This window comes from Aquarana catesbeiana, linkage group LG05 (assembly GCF_042186555.1).
Source record: "Aquarana catesbeiana isolate 2022-GZ linkage group LG05, ASM4218655v1, whole genome shotgun sequence".
In the NCBI taxonomy this organism is placed as follows: domain Eukaryota; kingdom Metazoa; phylum Chordata; class Amphibia; order Anura; family Ranidae; genus Aquarana; species Aquarana catesbeiana.
This window is the reverse complement of record NC_133328.1, coordinates 136,464,089-136,482,642: the sequence shown is the minus strand read 5'-3', so window position 1 is coordinate 136,482,642 and position 18,554 is coordinate 136,464,089. Positions and strand designations below refer to the sequence as shown.

General features: G+C 43.0%; 1 protein-coding gene across 1 annotated transcript in view; it reads right to left on the bottom strand.

Annotated features, from left to right (window-relative positions):
- RAB5A (RAB5A, member RAS oncogene family) overlaps window positions 1-18,554 on the bottom strand; it is a 134,173-nt gene that overhangs the window by 36,126 nt on the left and 79,493 nt on the right. Inside the window, exon 3 of the mRNA XM_073630218.1 lies at window positions 2,966-3,117. Coding sequence (XP_073486319.1) covers window positions 2,966-3,117 — 152 coding nt within the window. The remainder of the gene's footprint in view (window positions 1-2,965; window positions 3,118-18,554) is intronic.

Genomic DNA, 18,554 nt, shown 5'->3' with positions numbered 1-18,554 from the left:
GGCCTCTCCCACCTGTCGAATGCCCCCACAGCAAGCAGCTTGCTGTGGGGGCACTCGAGCAGAGTCACAGCTTTGTGTGTCCGTTCAGACACGGAGCCCCGACACCCTCTTTCTTCTGATTGGCTAACTGACTTTGATTGACAGCCGCGGGAGCCAATGGCACCGCTTCTGTGTCTCAGCCAATCAGGAGGAGAGTTCGCGGACATTGCTGGAGAGAGATGGGTCTCAGGTAAGTAATTGGGGGGTGCTAAGGAGGCTGCTACACACAGAAGGGCTTTTTATATCCTAATGCATACAATGCATCAAGATAAAAAGCCTTCTGCCTTTCCACTCCTTTAACCCTTTGCTCGCCCCTAATGTTTAACCCCTTCCCAGCCAGTCAAAATACGCTTATTGGGATTTTTGTTTACCAAAAATTTGAAGCAGAATACATACTGACTCCAATTTATAAAGAAATTCGATTTTTTAAATTTTTTTATTGGATATGTTCTATAGCACAAAGTAAAATATATTGGGGTTTTTTTCCAAAATGGTAAGTTTTTTTTTGTTTATAGCGCAAAAAATAAAAAACGCAGAGGTGATCAAATACCACCAAAAGAAAGCTCTATTTGTGGGGGAAAAAAAATGACATTTATTTGGGTACAGTATCACACGCCCGCACAATTGTCAGTTAAAATAACGTAGTGCTAAGACGCAAAAACTGGCCTGGTCAGGAAGGGGGGGTAAATCTTCCGGAGGGCAAGTGGTTACTTAAATGCTTATATTTTCCAGGAAATACTTCAGATGTCCTACAGTGAAGGCACAAATTGCACCCTACTCTGAGTTTAGCAGAATTTCATTGCAAACAAGAGAGACAAGATTTTAACCACTTACTGACCGCCCGCAGTCGTTTGACGGTGGCAGAATGGCTCCCCAGCGCAAATCGCTGTAGCTGTACAGCGGCCACTTTAAGGAGTATAGGGTGTCCACCGGGCACACGCGATCGCTGCTGACAGAGCCAGAACGAGGATCGGTGTGTGTAAGCACACAAATTCACGTTCTGACAGGGGAGAGTAGACAGATCGTGTGTTCCTATAGGAACACTGATCAGTCTCCTCCCCTTGGCATTCCCATCCCAACACACTGAGGGAACACATTTAACTCCTTGATCGCCCCCTAGTGTTAACCCCCTCCCTGCCATTTTTTTACAAAAAATATGTTGAAAAATACATATCGGCCTAAACTGAGGAAAACATTTTTTTTTTTTAAATTGGGGATATTTATTATAGCAAAACGTAAAAAAAAAAAAGTGTTTTTTTTGTTTAAATTGTCGCTTTTTTGTTTATAGCGTAAAAAGATAAAAACCGCAGAGGTGATCAAATACCACCAAAAGAAAGCTCTATTTGTGGGGAAAAAAAAAGGACATCAATTTTGTTTGGGTACAGCGTTGCACGACTGCACAATTGTCAGTTAAAGTGACACAGTGCCGTATCGCAAAAATCGGCCTGGCAGGAAGGGGGTAAATACTTCCGGGGCTGAAGTGGTTAAAATGGCTTCTTGGTAAGGCTGTAATTTCTTGTAATTCTTCATGATCCCCCTGCTTTGGTTGAGGGCAGTGTCAGAGAGACGGATCAGGTGGTGAAGAGGACCAGGAAAAGTGAGGCAGATAGAATGGTGCTTCCATACTATCATGATGTCAGCAGTAAGTGGGATTTGGCAGAAAAATGTTCCGCCCAAGTACAGTAATAACTAAATAAAAACACCAGGTGGGCCATGCCCTTTGCGTGTATTTCAGTTTCATGCACCCTAAGACCCCTTTCACACTGACAGTGCGGGGGCCTCGGCGGTAAAGTGCTAAAACTAGCGGCACTTTACAGTCATTTTAGAGGCACTTTTTGCCACTAGCGGGGCGCTTTTAACCCCCGCTAGCAGTTGAATAAGGGGTTAAAAGCACCGCTGCTGAGGCGCTGCCCATTGATTTCAATGGGCAGAGGCGCTTTAGAAACTGTGTATACACTGCTCCTAACGGCCTCAAAGAAGCTCAAAGAAGCTGCTTGCAGGACTTTTGACGTTCCGCTAGCGCAGTGCCCCAGTGTGAAAGCCCTCTGGATTTTACACTGGGATTGCAGATGAGGCACTTTTCAGGCGCTTTAGAGGCGTTTTTTTTTTAGTGCTAAAGCGTCTGAAAAACTACTCCAGTGTGAAAGGGGTCTTAGGGTTCACACAACACAAGAAAAAAAAAATTTATTATTTATTGTTGGCTGCATTTTTAAAGTGCTGGTTGCCTAGGTTTCACATCTCACAGAGTCTCATACCTGGAACAAGCATGGATTCAAATGAAAGCTGGTGGGAAAAAAAAAACAGCATTCCTAATTATAAATTGATTTGAGCAACCCAAAAAAATTAAAAAATTTAAGTGTATGTAAATCCCATTTTTTTTAAACTTTGGATAGATAGGAAGAAAGTGTAAGACTGTCACGAATTTACTGTTTTTTTTGGTTTATTTTTGCTGGGCCGATCCATGCTCATGGTTGATCCTGATGATCACTGTACACCCAAAACCAAACTTTTTTGAGTAGGTGACAACTAAGATTTCTTACTTTGGAAAAATCACCCCTAACCTTCTGCTTTGTCTTTGGAACAGAAAGTGAAATCTCCCTGTAGTACAATGATAGAAAAAGAAAAAGGAAAAAAGAAAAACCGGATGGGGCGGCTTTACCTAAACATTAAAGCCTATACATAAGTAGGATGGGCAGAATTTTGTTTTTCAGAATGACATGGTACATGCTTCTCTAACAACAGTTTTATTTATGGTACACTGGGTGGATGTTCTGGCTATTAGTTTGTTATTTGCTGTCTAGTGTTCCCTTTACATTATCAGTCCTAGAAATAATGATGCATCTATAAACTTCTGCAGATTCTGTAAAATATATATGCAAAAACAAGCCAAATACAAAAGATGAATGATAAAAAAGACTCACAGTACCTCATTTGTTATGTCGTATACAACTATTGCAGCTTGTGCTCCCCTGTAGTACATTGGAGCTAGACTGTGGTATCGTTCTTGACCAGCTGTGTCCCAGATTTCAAACTTTACTGTTGTATCATCAAGGCAGACAGTCTGGGTAAGAAATGCCGCTATCAAATAAGAAAGAGAAACATGGCCTTATTTTTAATTTTTACTCTAAAATAGGACAAAAAAAAAAAAAAACACCTTACCTGAAGCTTTAGTCAAATACATATACACCTTTTTAAGTTATTATGAGCCTAAGCATACACTTGGAAATGTTACATGATTATACTGGAATAAGAGAAGTATAGTTATTGTTAAAATTCTATTCCTAAATTAAGTTATCAGTTTGTATTTTCCAAAGAAAAAGAAAAAACTTGTAAAAAGTTACCTACACACATTTTATATAGGTTTTTAAGTTATAGTATGTATGCAGTTAAAAAAAAAAAAAATATATAAAAAATTGAATACATAACAAAATTGATAAACAAAGCTCTATGGGATATCTACAAAGGCAATCAGAGCTTGGACTGCAGAACTCTAAAAGCAAGACTTTAAAACTGCATAACAGTCTATAGAAAATGTGAAAAAAAAATACTGTTGATTAAAAGTATTTGGCAATATTTCATGCCTGACATTTTTTCTTTCCACAAAAATTTTTATTGCAAAAAAAAAAACAAACAAAAAACAAAAAACAAACTATGTACAAGGCAAACACAAGCATGGTGACCAAGTTACAGTGTGAGGCGTTACAAGCATAACAAAGAATACAATTATTACCAGAATGTAGTGAAAATAACAAAAGCAGTCACTTCTTCCACCAGATTTTGCACTAGTTGCCCAGCAATGGAAGAATGTATAACATTAAAAAAAAAAAAACTCTTGCTGTGATTGCATACTTCAACAAATCACCCCTTGCAGTCATGTTTGTCTGAATATTAGTAAGAGGAGGAAAAGATGAAGAACAAAAAAGAAAAAAAAAAAATGGAGGGGAAGGAAAGAGAGAAGGGAAGATTGGTAGCAGAGCATAGAGACGGGGAAAGGGAGCAGAAATCCAAGCAGGGGAGCCTCTAAGATGCTCCCTATGGCAATGCAACTCAAAAGTATCTAAAAGTGTATTTAAACAATGCCATGTAACAGATTAGCGCAGGGGTAGGCAACCCCATGCACTGGTGCCCCAAGCGGCACACAAAGCCTCTTTTGCTGACATTAGGCTCCCTTCCCATCAGCAGAGCAGCACAGGGAAGTGTCAGTGAGACACTAATACATTCCAATTTCAAAATTTCCCACACTGCACCTGCACTGAGGGGGAGGCACTGAGCCCCCACACATTGTAAAAGATGGGAAACATTGTTTGGTTCTCTAACTTTGCTGTAAATGTGATCGTCAGGTTTCGTGATGGGGAAGAGATTGGGTGCAGTGCTGGGGGGGTTCCCTGTTTCCAGAAGAAGGAGGACTGTCACTGGCCACTGCTAAAGCCAATCGCAGTCCTGCTAGCCCTGTCCACCATCTGGAGGAAAATGACTCGCTGCAATGCCACTACCTATCTCAGAAAGAAGGGATTTCATTTTGATTGAGAAAACTTTAATCAGGTGACAGTTTTTGGAATTACTGTTGACCTTCTGGGAACTTTGTTGAAATAATTCCTGAACCCCTCTGCACTCTGTGTCCCTTTAAGCCACAGCCAGTAATCAGCACAATGAAAATCACAGCAAACCTTTCCTGTGGCACAGAGCGCCACACTTTTTCTCTGCTGTGGGGCCCAACTTACGATCCTGCACACAGGCCCACTGCTTTCAGAAAATGCCCCTGACCTGAGCTCATCATTGTGCATCCATTCTAGATGCTTGTATGTCACATCACATACATCACATACAAGCATGTGGGTCAGATGTGAGAGGTGGATCAGCAGGATGAGTGTGCCAGGACAGGTAGATGTGTCTCATCTCAGCTTCCTTTCATCACTCTGCATATTACGCATATCATAGATGAGAAGAGGTTACAGCGGTCGGGCCAGATGACGAGCAGGGCTTGTTCAGCGGTCGGGCCAGATGACGAGCAGGGCTTGTTCAGCGGTCGGGCCAGATGACGAGCAGGGCTTGTTCAGCGGTCGGGCCAGATGACGAGCAGGGCTTGTTCAGCGGTCGGGCCAGATGACGAGCAGGGCTTGTTCAGCGGTCGGGCCAGATGACGAGCAGGGCTTGTTCAGCGGTCGGGCCAGATGACGAGCAGGGCTTGTTCAGCGGTCGGGCCAGATGACGAGCAGGGCTTGTTCAGCGGTCGGGCCAGATGACGAGCAGGGCTTGTTCAGAGGTCGGGCCAGATGACGAGCAGGGCTTGTTCAGAGGTCGCGCCAGATGACGAGCAGGGCTTGTTCAGAGGTCGCGCCAGATGACGAGCAGGGCTTGTTCAGAGGTCGCGCCAGATGACGAGCAGGGCTTGTTCAGAGGTCGCGCCAGATGACGAGCAGGGCTTGTTCAGAGGTCGCGCCAGATGACGAGCAGGGTTTGTTCAGAGGTCGCGCCAGATGACGAGCAGGGCTTGTTCAGAGGTCGCGCCAGATGACGAGCAGGGCTTGTTCAGCGGTCGCGCCAGATGACGAGCAGGGCTTGTTCAGCGGTCGCGCCAGATGACGAGCAGGGCTTGTTCAGCGTCGGGCCAGATGAGCAGGGGGATCAGCGTCAGGCCAGATGAGCAGGGTGGGTTCAGCATCGGGCCAAATGACCGGGGGGGTGGGTCAGCGTTGGGCCAAAAGAGCAGGGGGGGGTCAGTGTTGGGCCAGAAGAGCAGGGGATACAGTGGTGGGGCAGATGAGAAGGGGGTTACAATGGTGAGGCAGATGTGCAGGGTAGTACAGTGGTGAGGCAGATGTGCAGGGTAGTACAGTTGTGGGGCAGATGTGCAGGGTAGTACAGTGGTGAGGCAGATGTGCAGGGTAGTACAGTGGTGGGGCAGATGTGCAGGGTAGTACAGTGGTGGGGCAGATGTGCAGGGTGGTACAGTGGTGGGGCAGATGTGCAGGGTAGTACAGTGGTGGGGCAAATTTGCAGGGTAGTACAGTGGTGGGGCAGATGTGCAGGGTAGTACAGTGGTGGGGCAAATTTGCAGGGTAGTACAGTGGTGGGGCAAATGTGCAGGGTAGGACAGTGGTGGGGCAAATGTGCAGGGTAGGACAGTGGTGGGGCAAATGTGCAGAGTAGGACAGTGGTGGGGCAAATGCGCAGAGTAGTACAGTGGTGGGGCAAATGCGCAGAGTAGTACAGTGGTGGGGCAGATGAGCAGGGGGGTACAGTGGTGAAACAGATTTGCAGGAGGGACTGTGATTTGAGGTGTGGCGTTGCAGGAATTGGGGCTGATCTGAGGTGTGGAGTTGCAGGATGTTAATTTCTGACTACTAAAGTAGTTTACAGCATTTACTTTACAAAAAATCCTTTTTGTGATTGAGTGTGTGAAGTTGACTTTTTTTTGTTATAAAATAGGCACGCTCAAATTTCTTTAAAAACATTTTTCGGCACACTGTGCTCAAAAGGTTGTCTACCCCTGGATTAGCGTATTCAGCTGTGGATCTACAATGTAACCAGCAATGTAGTGAGTAACATTATCCTGAGTGATATTTATCAGTTCCTCCAAATCTGCTATTTTGTTAATGCAGGAAAACAATTCTGCAATCGTAGGTGGTTGTGATTTTCTCAAGTGAACAGGGACACAGTCTGGCTGTGCTTTACCATATGCATCGCTAGGGATTTGAAATACTGATGTTTAGACAGACTGGTATGGTGTAGCAAGTACTGAACAGGCATAAAAACCGAGAAACAACCCTTAACAGACAGAGTTATACAATGAACCTCCCTCCTTAAAGAGAGGTACTGCCGCCAAATATGAATCAGGGTTCCCACATCTGCATTGCAACTCCAGCATTTATTAGTAGTGATACTAAATACTAAAGCGCTGATATGATTTAAAACTGAAAAAATAAATGAATTTTAAAAAAGATAACTAAATGACAACCGCTGCAACCAATAAAAAGTGATCTCACACTATTGAATTAAGTACATTAATTGTGAACAATTGGTGCGCTACTATCAACCTTTGATAAATGCACAGTGCCAGCTAAACACATAAAAGATGTGACAGTGTATACCAAAAAATAAAAAATTAATCAATCAATAAAAATGCAATACGAATCTTTTGTGTCAAAATATAATAATCCAATGATGATAACCTCCTGTGCGATACCCAGTCACCTTCCAACAAGCTAGGCACAGAAAGTCTCTGGAATTCTCACATACATGTGAAGATCAAATTGACTCCAATCTGTGGTGAAAGCAGTGGGGTTCTTCAAACCCTTTTACATGTCCGTAATCCTCGATACAAAATATTCTCTTCACCATGGATGCCGATTCTCAAAGAAAGAAATAATATTGCACAATATTGCTAATACAACGGAGCTATGTAAGGCTAAGATTGAAACACTCGCATGTGCCCAGGTAAAACAAGCGTGTTAGTAACAGTCAGGCTCATAGGCTTACTCCTCCTCACAGCACCTCCGTGTATCTCAACACTGGGGTGATGTCACCGGCTCCTCCTCCCAACGCGTTGCGTCACAGGTCACGTAACTTTCAAGGGAATAAAGCCTTGTGACGAGCATGAAGGGATTTATAGCTACACATTGTTTGCGGGTTGCCACAGTGACGTAGGATTCATTGTAACAGCATGCCGTTACACTTCAAATAACTTAAATGTAATGATAATTGCTAGTTATTGATACAAAAACCGGAGCCATATACATTGTTCACATATTACAGGCATACCCCACCTTTAAGTACACAATGGGGTTTATTTACTAAAGCTGTAAAGTGCAAAATCAGGCTCACTTTTACATAGAAACCAATGAGCTTCCAGGTTTTATTACCAAAGCTTAATTGAACAAGCTGGGGTTAGAAGCTCATTGGTTTCTATGCAGAAGTGAGCCTGATTTTGCACTTTCCAGCTTTAGTAAATAAACTTCATTGTGTACTTAAAAGTGGGGTATGCCTGTACAATAAAAGGTAAAGTGCAAAATTGGCAATAGGCTATTATGTAATAACATACATTAATACTTTAATAAACATACAGAGTGCAAAAAATAAAATAAATGAATAAAAGGGTTAAAAAAACATTAAATCGACCATAATGAGCCAATAAAATTATAGAAGATAAAATTATATTTAGATACAGTTTAAAAACACAGGAATAATAAATAGAACCACAGGAAAACTGAATAATAAAAACCGCAAAAAAAAAAAAACATGAAAAAAATAAAATTAAATAAAGTTAAATGACGAGAAATTAGTTAGGGATCCCCTCAATGTTTAACCCTAATGGCACTAAACAATTGATTTCATATATCCACCTCGATTCACTTTTGCTCAGTTCTCTTACTTTGTGACTTCCCCTCCAGTGGGGCTTATATTTATCAATAGCCAAAACTTTAAATCAGTAGGATTTTTATCATGAAATTCTGCGAAATGCCGAGATAAACTATGTTTCTGGAAACCTGATTTAATGTTTTGTACGTGTTCCCACAGTGTCTTCCACATAGGACGTTTTGTTCTTCCTATGTATTGTAGGGAACAGGAACATTCCAACATATACACTACTCCTTCTGTTCGACATGAAATGAAGTCCTTTATTACATATTCTTCTCATTTATTAGTAGCTTCAGGATAGAATTTAGGTATTGCAGATGCATACAATACTATCTAGTTCTTAGTTAAAAACTGTTCTCTTGCACATTTACTTCAAGGAGCTTTTGTGAATCATCATGTGGACTGAGTCCCAATCTTCCACAGACAATGGGCACACCAAACCTCGTTCCCACTTTAGGCTCGCTGTATTCCCATATGAAGACGAGTTTTGAAATAAGTTTAGCTAGTTGAAAGAAATCATGCGTTTGAGGAGTACCTGACATGCAGAATAATTAGAAGAAGATGAGGTTTCTGGAGTAAAAAGGTCTTCATGCCTGGCATTTTATTTAGTTTTTTTTTGTTTGTTTTTTTTATCCCCGATGGAATAAATAAAGAATATAAACAAAAACCACTACACATTCCGTAAAAAAAAAAAAAAAAAAAAAGATTTCTTCCTAGAAGACCACTTTTGTCTGTATTACCTTGAATGGGTTCTCAAGTAACTGATGCAGTGTTTTGCACTTACCAGCCAGGAGGTTGTTACTATACTCCTAATGAGGAGTATAGAGAAGTGCCCAGAATCCCCCACTGTGCCGATCTTAAAGAAGCACTATTGTAAAAATAAAATATCTTTAAACCCTTTGTAGGTTCCAAAGCTCCTCACAGAAAAACATATAAACGTAATACATTTAAAACATGTATGTTTTGAGAAGCATTGCTTCTCTAAACATTAAAATCTTTAATTTGAGATCTAAAAAACAGCCATAATAAGCAGTTATTGCTGCTAAATCTCCTGCAGCCTTAAAATATTATTATACAGGATTTATATAGCTACAACAGTTTGCACAGCGCTTTACAACATATCAACAGATAAGAATTTATGTGTGGCTGCTCAGTATTACAGACCACCTTTCACTACAACTACATTTACCCCAACTATATATGCCTCCATTAAAGCCTGGCAAAAATCTTTACTTAAAGTGATAATAAAAGTCTTTTTTTTAAATAAAAAACAGAACAAAAAACAAACAACAAACATGTCATACCTGCTCTGTTCAGTGGTCTTGCACAGAGCAGCCCTGACCCTCCTCTTCTCCAGTCCCCCGTTGGCACTCCTGGCCCCTCTCTCCTGCCGAGTGCCCCCACAGCAAGCAGCTTGCTATGGGGGCACCCGAGCCAAGTCGCTGCTGTGTCTCCATTCAGACATGGAGCTGTGGCCTGGCCACGCCCCTCTGTCTCCTGATTGGCTTACTGGCTGTGATTGACAGCAGCCAATCAGGAGTGCAAGTCTCCAGAGAGGCAAGGCTCCCCTGGATCAAGAGGGGGCTCAGGTAAGTATTAGGGGGGGTTGCTGCACACAGGTGGTTTTTTACCTTCATGTATGAAGCGAAAAACCTCGTGCCTTTACAACCACTTTAATGCAACATTTGGGACACAATAGGATCCCTCTCTAGATACCCACTGCTGTCCTACAGCCCTTTATCCCCGATCTGAGCTTTCACTTCTGGAAAATGGGTGGAAACCAACATGTTGTAGACTTATACTACCACAAAGCTCTAAATTCCTTTTACACCCTCCAAAAAGGAGTTTCACTCTTCTAGGTAAAAATACTACTGCTATATCCAAATTGCACACTGCTTTATACAAACTTCTAATGTAAGGGGATAATTGTCCTGGAATGCTTGGAGATATTCCTATGCTGACTAACAACTTGACAGGTATATCTGTATTTTATGCTGGTCTCCCTTCAAGAAATGGGAAACTGAGCTAGGCACCTAATACTCAATTTTCCAATGGTCTAATGCCCTAAGAACCATATACAGTGGGGCAAAAAAGTATTTAGTCAGCCACCAATTGTGCAAGTTCTCCCACTTGGCCTGTAATTGTCATAGGTATACCTCAACTATGAGAGACAAAATGTGGAAACAAATCCAGACAATCACATTGTCTGATTTGGAAAGAATGTATTTGCAAATTATGGTGGAAAATAAGTATTTTGTCAATATCAAAAGTTCATCTCAATACTTTGTTATATATCCTTTGTTGGCAATCACAGAGGTCAAATGTTTTCTGTAAGTATTCACAAAGTTGTCACACACTATTGCTGGTATGTTGGCCCATTCCTCCATGCAGATCTCCTCTAGGGCAGTGATGTTTTGGGGCTGTCGCTGGGCAACACAGACTTTCAACTCCCTCCAAAGGTTTTCTATGGGGTTGAGATCAGGAGACTGGCTAAGCCACTCCAGGACCCTGAAATGCTTCTTACGAAGCTACTCCTTCGTTGCCCAGGCAGTGTGTTTGGGATCATTGTCATGCTGAAAGACCCAGCCACGTTTCATCTTCAATGCCCTTGCTGATGGGAGGAGGTTTGCACTAAAAATCTCACGATACGTGGCCCCATTCATTATTTCATGTACACGGATCGGTCGTCCTGTTCCTTTTGCAGAGAAACAGCCCCAAAGCATGATGTTGCCACCCCCATGCTTCACAGTAGGTATGGTGTTCTTTGGCTGCAACTCAGCATTCTCTCTCCTCCAAACACGACTAGTTGTGTTTCTACCAAACAGTTCTACTTTGGTTTCATCTGACCATATGACATTCTCCCAGTCCTCTTCTGGATCATCCAAATGCTCTCTAGCAAACCTCAGACGGCCCGGACATGTACTGGCTTAAGCAGGGGGACATGTCTGGCACTGCAGGATCTGAGTCCCTGGCGGCGTAGTGTGTTACTGATGGTAGCCTTTGTTACATTGGTCCCAGCTCTCTGCAGGTCATTCACTAGGTCCCCCGTGTGGTTCTGGGATTTTTGCTCACCATTCATGTGATCATTTTGACCCCACAGGGTGAGATCTTGCATGGAGCCCCAGATCGAGGGATATTATCAGTGGTCTTGTATGTCTTCCATTTTCAAATTATTGCTCCCACAGTTGATTTCTTCACACCAAGCTGCTTGCCTATTGCAGATTCAGTCTTCCCAGCCTGGTGCAGGTCTACAATTTTGTTTCTGGTGTCCAACAGTTTTTTGGTCTTCACCAAAGTAGAGTTTGGAGTGTGACTGTTTGAGGTTGTGGACAGGTGTCTTTTATACTGATAAGTTCAAACAGGTGCCATTAATACAGGTAATGAGTGGAGGACAGAGGAGCCTCTTAAAGAAGAAGATACAGGTCTGTGAGAGCCAGAAATCTTGCTTGTCTGTAGGTGACCAAATACTTATTTTCCACCATAATTTGCAAATAAATTCTTTAAAAAAAAAAAAAAATCAGACAATGTGATTGTCTGGATTTGTTTCCACATTTTGTCTCTTATAGTTGAGGTATACCTATGATGACAATTACAGGCCTCTCTCATCTTTTTAAGTGGGAGAACTTGCACAAATGGTGGCTGACTAAATACTTTTTTGCCCTACTATATAAAAGCTACATGCTGCACTAACCTATGAGAATTTACCCAGAAAACCACTCTACAAATTTAGTGTTAACATCTTTCCGGACTGTTGGAGTGGATGTGGTCAAATAGGTAACACCTATAATATTTTATGGTCATACAAAAACCTTACAAGTTTTTGGAATAAAATTTTTCAGATGCCTCAGAGGCGACAGTTTCTTTTGACTCACTCTCCTAGATTAACACTTTTAAACCTTGAAATTGAAACTGTCCTTTATCTGCTTAGAAATACAGTTACACATACTGTTGGTGGCTATGCTGATGGTCCAGAGGAACTGGAAATCCAATATTGCCTCCCTTTTCACTGAAATAATTGCTATTGTAAAGACATACTGCACATATGAACGGATGATGGTTTCCATTGGGGGCAACTACACAAAACACTGCAACACTCTGGAAAACTTGGGTGCAGTGGTGTGACACTGAAAAGCTACCAGACAACACCTATGTAGGTGTATTGCTTTATGGTCGTGCTCCCCTTTTGAAAATATACATTATATCACATGTATCAAACCAAAGGCTCATTGGCTAAATCTGTACTGCCAGGACAATTTCATATGGCCCTCGCACCTTTCCTGCAGCAGCGCCACCCCCCTCATCTCTGCCCCACCTTGTCCCAGCAGTCAGCAGCAGAGGAGGAAGACAGAACTCTCCTCTGCCAGATCCTGCGTTTCTCCATGCAGCCGCAGACAAGCTCATCTCTGCCCCCCACCTCAGTAGTCAGCAACACAGAGGACCGAATTCATCCTACAGATCATGTTCCTCTCTATGCAGCTGTAGTTGTACCCCTTATTCTCTGCATTCCCTGGTCTCAACATTCAGCAGACTCCAGCAGCTCACGCTAGCCCCCTCTGGTCCTCCAGACCCCATACTTTCTGCTTCCCAGCTCCACCCCCAGCTTCTTCCTGGCAGTAGCACAAGGTAAGGGGGTGATGTAGAGAGGCTGGGGGACTTGACTTCTGATGGTGGAGGGGTTCTTGACATAAAAGGGGTTCTGATGTAAAAGGTTGGGATGCGTTGGACATCTGCTTGTAATTATGAGAATAAAATTTTATGCCATTTTAAAAAGGAGGGTTGCACACCAATGTTATCATCCACAAGCAATTTTATCAGACAGGACACCATAGCAGTCTCCAATAAAGTTTCATGTGGATGATACCAGCTATGTGCAAACCTCCTTTTCAGACTTACATTATCTGCTGCAGGAGTGTGAGCTGGCACCATGCCGGTCTGCACCTGCCCATCACAGTTTAAGTCTTAAAGCGTTTGTTAACCCAAAAAAATGTATCAATAAATATATTGATCCCGTTTCTTTAACCACTAGCTACAGAGCACTTACACCCCTTTCCTGCCCAGGCCATTTTTCTGCGCCGTCGCACTTTGAATGACAATTGCACGGTCATGCAACACTGTACCCAAATTACATTTTTATCATTTTCTTCACACAAATAGAGAAAAAACATTAAAAAAAAAACAAACAACAACATTTTTGAAAAATAAATTTTTTCCTTTGTTTTTGTAAATAAGTAATTTTTCTCCTTCATAGATGTGCGCTGATGAGGCGGCACTGATAGGCTGAACTGGTGGGCATTGATGAGGTGGCACTTATGGGCACTGATGAGGAAGCACCATTATGCCACACTTATGGGCACTAATAGGCGGCAAGGATAGGCAGCACTAATAGCCAGCACTGACTGGCATCATTAATGGACACTGATTGATGACAATGGTGGACACTGATTGGTGACAATGGTGGACACTGATTGGTGACAATGGTGGACACTGATTGGTGACAATGGTGGACACTGATTGGTGACAATGGTGGACACTGATTGATGGCACTGTTGGCGCTATAATGTAATCAGGGCACTGATGATCAGTGCCCCGATTACGTTTTGTTGTCCCCTGCAAGGAGATGCCGCTGATCGGTTCTCCTTGCCATACACACTGTCAGTGTGAGGCGAGGAGCGCCGATTACTGGCATCTCCGTGTTTACATGTGACCGGCTGTGATTGGACACAGCCAATCACATGGTTAAAGAGCTGCGGAAGCAGCTCTTTACAGAGATTGGGCTCGCGCCCTGTCCAAGCCTGGCCATTCTGGGATGCCGTCATATGACTTCGTCCCCGAACGAGAGCCCCACCGCCCCACCATCATTTGACGGTGGGCGGGCGGCAACTGGTTAAAGCAAGTTACACAGCACAGAGCTAGTTCTGTATAATTTGGCCCCCTGTATCACCTGAAATACCTGGCTGATCCTGCCAGTTTCTACCCTCCCCTCTGTACGCTGACCACGATAATCAGGGCTGCTGAGCCCTGACACCGTGGTCAGAGCACGTGCCTGTGTTAGCCACAGCCCTGCTCTCCTGTGTCTAACTCTGCCCCCCCCCCCACTCCTGCCTGTCAGCTCCCCGATCCTCCCCTCCTGCTTCTATAGTTCTGTCTATTATATAACATTAAGCTCCCAGTGGATGTCATTTTTAAAACTATGCGGTATAATAGCTTACTTCAGAACGCCATTCGGCGCTCACGTGACTGCCCGTTGGTCTCCTTCCCTCTTCGGCTGACGTCAGTGGGAGTTTCCCCAGCACCTCCCCCTGAAGCTATCAGATCGGGACAGGAGACCAGCGGGCAGTCAGCTGAGTGCCGAATGGCGCCCTAAAGTAAGCTATTATACTGCATATTTTTAAAAAGGCCATCTACTGGGGATCTTAGTGTTATATATCAGAGGGAACTATAAAAGATAATTTTTTACCTTAAGAAACAATTTTTTCCTGACAGGAATTGGTTACGTCGTTGGAAATATTTAGAACATGTTCTATTTCTAGGTCCGTCAGCATTTTCGAAAAAAAAAAGTCCGATGAGGCCTACACACGATCGGAATAGACGATGAAAAGCTTTCGCCTGACTTTTTCTGTCAGACATTACGCTCGTGTGTACGCGGCTTTACAGACACAACTGGCCCTTTGAGGGCAACCATAATGCTGATGCGGCCCACTATGAACAGGAGTTTGAAGCCCCCACAGTATATGATTATTATTGTCATGTTTGCAGGATGACTCGATTGCTATGTTATGAAAGCATTACTTGGAGAACGCAGACTTCTATTATATGCATTATGGCTGGACCTAAAGTTTTTGTCTGGTGTTTTAACACTGTGGTAAAACGCACTGCTTTCCTTATTGTAACTAAATTCTATTTGAGAAAAGATGGAAACTGTTTTTTCCTTTGTATCTAGTTTTGTATAAACAAACCGTACAAAAGAAATGAAATATACTAGCACATAAATAGCTGCCGACATTTGGCCCTTGTTTTCTTTATATCCTATTTAGCCAGTCCCAAGTTGTACTGACACTGAAAAAAACCCTACAATCATTGAAAAACTGCCACATTTGTTTGTTTCTGAACCTTCTAGTTACCTGGCTGTTTTGACAAAAAAAAAAAAAAAAAAAAGTATGCCTCTAACTTTCGATGGTAAACCTTGGAAAGCGGATTTCTTTTGCATCACAGGTTGTAAGGCTGAAGCACAGGCCTTAGAACCTATACTTCAGCAGTTATGCAGATTCCAGTTATTGTAATAAACCATGTACTCTTATGCCCTGTACACATGATAGGATTTTCCAACGGAAAATGTGTGATAGGACCTTGTTGTCGGAAATTCCGACTGTGTGTATGCTTCATCACACATTTTCCATAGGAATTTCCGACACACAAAGTTTGAGAGCAGGCTATAAAATTTTCCAACAACAAAATCCGTTGTCGGGAATTCCGATTGTGTGTACACAAATCCGACGCACAAAGTGCCACGTATGCTCAGAATAAATTAAGAGACGAAAGCTATTGGCTACTGACCCGTTTATAGTCCCGACGTATGTGTTTTACGTCACCACGTTCAGAACAATCGGATTTTCCTGACAACTTTGTCCGACCGTGTGTATGCCAGACAAATTTTAGCCAACATCCGTCGGGAAAAAATCCATGGATTTTGTTGTCGGAATGTCCGATCAATGTCCGACCGTGTGTACAGGGCATAAGGCCCCAGAAGAGGACACAGCCATTATTTGAGAATACGAAAAAAGGAGGTTTAACCTTAAGATTGTGGAAGGGGTTCTTTACTACTAGAGCAGTAAAAGTGTGGCACTCCCTCCCCCAGGAAGTGGTACTAGCTGAGCGTGTAAACAACTTAAAAAAGTTTTATAGGACTTCCTCAGGAAGCACAATATATCGAAATATGAGAATTTTTGGAGAATAAAAATCACACACACACACACACTGAACTGGATGGACCTGTCTTTTTCAACATTATAAACTTCAACTTTACCATTAAAGGCAGTAACCGAGAAGCAGGAAATCTGCCTGCCAATTGTCTACACCTTAAATGTACACAGTGGAGAAGGCTGGAATGTGAAGTTCTGCTCAGGAAAGTATCCAAGCTACCCCTCCTGCCACAGCGAGACTTCTGATTTCACCCTGTTGGTTCATGTAGACAACCACTGCAAGGTTGCTAGATTCAGTACAGATCAGATGGCTCGCCTAATAAATTGGTTCAAAGCTGAAAGGGACAGTCAAACCACCTTCCTCTAGCAACCAATTCCCCGGCACTGACAAGGTGCCTAGGACTCCTCCCCAATGCCTACTCGAATCTCACAGCCGGATTTTTTGAGTCAAGACAGGGGTAGCCTTGTAGTTGGCATGAACTGAGACCAGTTGATTTGTTCCATAATGATAGAGTACTGTGTTGCAGATGTCTGTAGTGAAACTGGACAAAAGGAAGCCACCTCAAAATCTACAAACAGTCCCAAGACGCTCATGCAAAAAGCAGAGTGTGTTGGATAGCTTCTGCGTTGAAAAATTTGAACTTAAAACTGGAGAATCTGAAGCATTACTGGAGGAAGGAACCACAGTGGGTGAGTATTCCACAGTGGAGATGCCACAAGAGCAGAATAAGGCCAACAGCTTGATGAACATTGAAAGGGCAGAAGATAGGCCATATGGCAGGGGCAGAAACTTGTAGTGCAGTGGTCCTACAACATTAGATCATGCTGTTATTCAAGTTGGTAGCCCTGGGACATCACCTATTGTACCAAGGCATCTGTAACGCAACCTGTCCAAGCATCTTAAAAGGTCAACAGACATTCCCCTCCACTATGGAAAGTGGGGGCATGCCTTCATGTGGAGGAAGGTTTGCCTGAGGATCAGACAGATGTGGAGTGCCAGACTTCGTGGGAGCCAAGCTTGAACGATCTTTACGTTATGGAAGTAGAGTAAATAGGATTTTTATAACAGCTTACCTGTAAAATCCTTTTCTTTTGAAGTACATCACGGGGACACAGAGCCATAGTAGTTACTATGTGGGTTATAGTCCACCTTCAGGTGCTGGACACTGGCACACCCTAAACAGGTAGTTGCCTCCCTATATAACCCCTCCCATACCGAGAGCATCTCAGTTTTTTCGCAAGTGTCTAAGGGAGGATCTCAGTTTTGTAGCAAAGCAATACACTTGTATACTAGAAAGAGGGGTGGGACCTCTGTGTCCTGTGATGTACTTCAAAAGAAAAGGGATTTTACAGGTAAGCCGTTACGAAAATCCTATTTTCTTTAATCGTACATCACGGGGCATAGAGCCATAGTAGTTACTATGTGGGATGTCCCAGAGCAATGCCAACTGAGGGGAGGGAGACACAACAAAAGTAGGGCACCATGAGATCAGAGGACTTATACTGCCACCTGCAGTACACTGCGCCCAAAGGCGACATCCTCATGCCTTTTACAACCACCTGACAATCTGGTAAATGTATGAATTGAAGACCAATTTGCGGCCTTGCAGATTTGAGCCATGGAAGCTTGGTGATGCACTGATCCACGAAGCACTAACAGCCCTAGAGGAGTGAATTTTGATTTGAGAGGGTAGAAACTACCTCTTTAAACCATAATCTAGAATGATTAACTTGTCAAATTCATTTAGAATAGGAGATTTCCATGCTGCCTGTCCTCTTTTAGGACCTTCAGGCAATACGAACAAAACATCCATTTTCCGAATCTAAGCAGTCGTCTTTAAGTGGAGAGAATGTAGTGATTTTTCTTCCATAGAACAGGGTTCTGGAACAAATGAAGATAGAACAATATCCTGGTTTAGATAAAAACCTGATACTACCTTCAGTAAAAAGTTAGGATGAGGACGCAATACTCCCTTTTTCTTGAGAACAATAATAATATGGCTCTTTACAAGAAAAAGCAGCCAATTCTGATACCCTTCTTGCAGCAGATATGGTTACCAGAAAAAATAGTTTCCTTTTCAAAAAAGGACCAAGGGAAATAGGTCGTATCGGCCCGATCCCTGCATACCAAGATTTCCTGGGCCCCGCTGGGGGCCACAAGAATCACCGACTTTTCTCTGCAGGATCATGCAGGAAGGGGTCGTGGACGCAGGCAGAATAGGAGGGAATGCATAAATC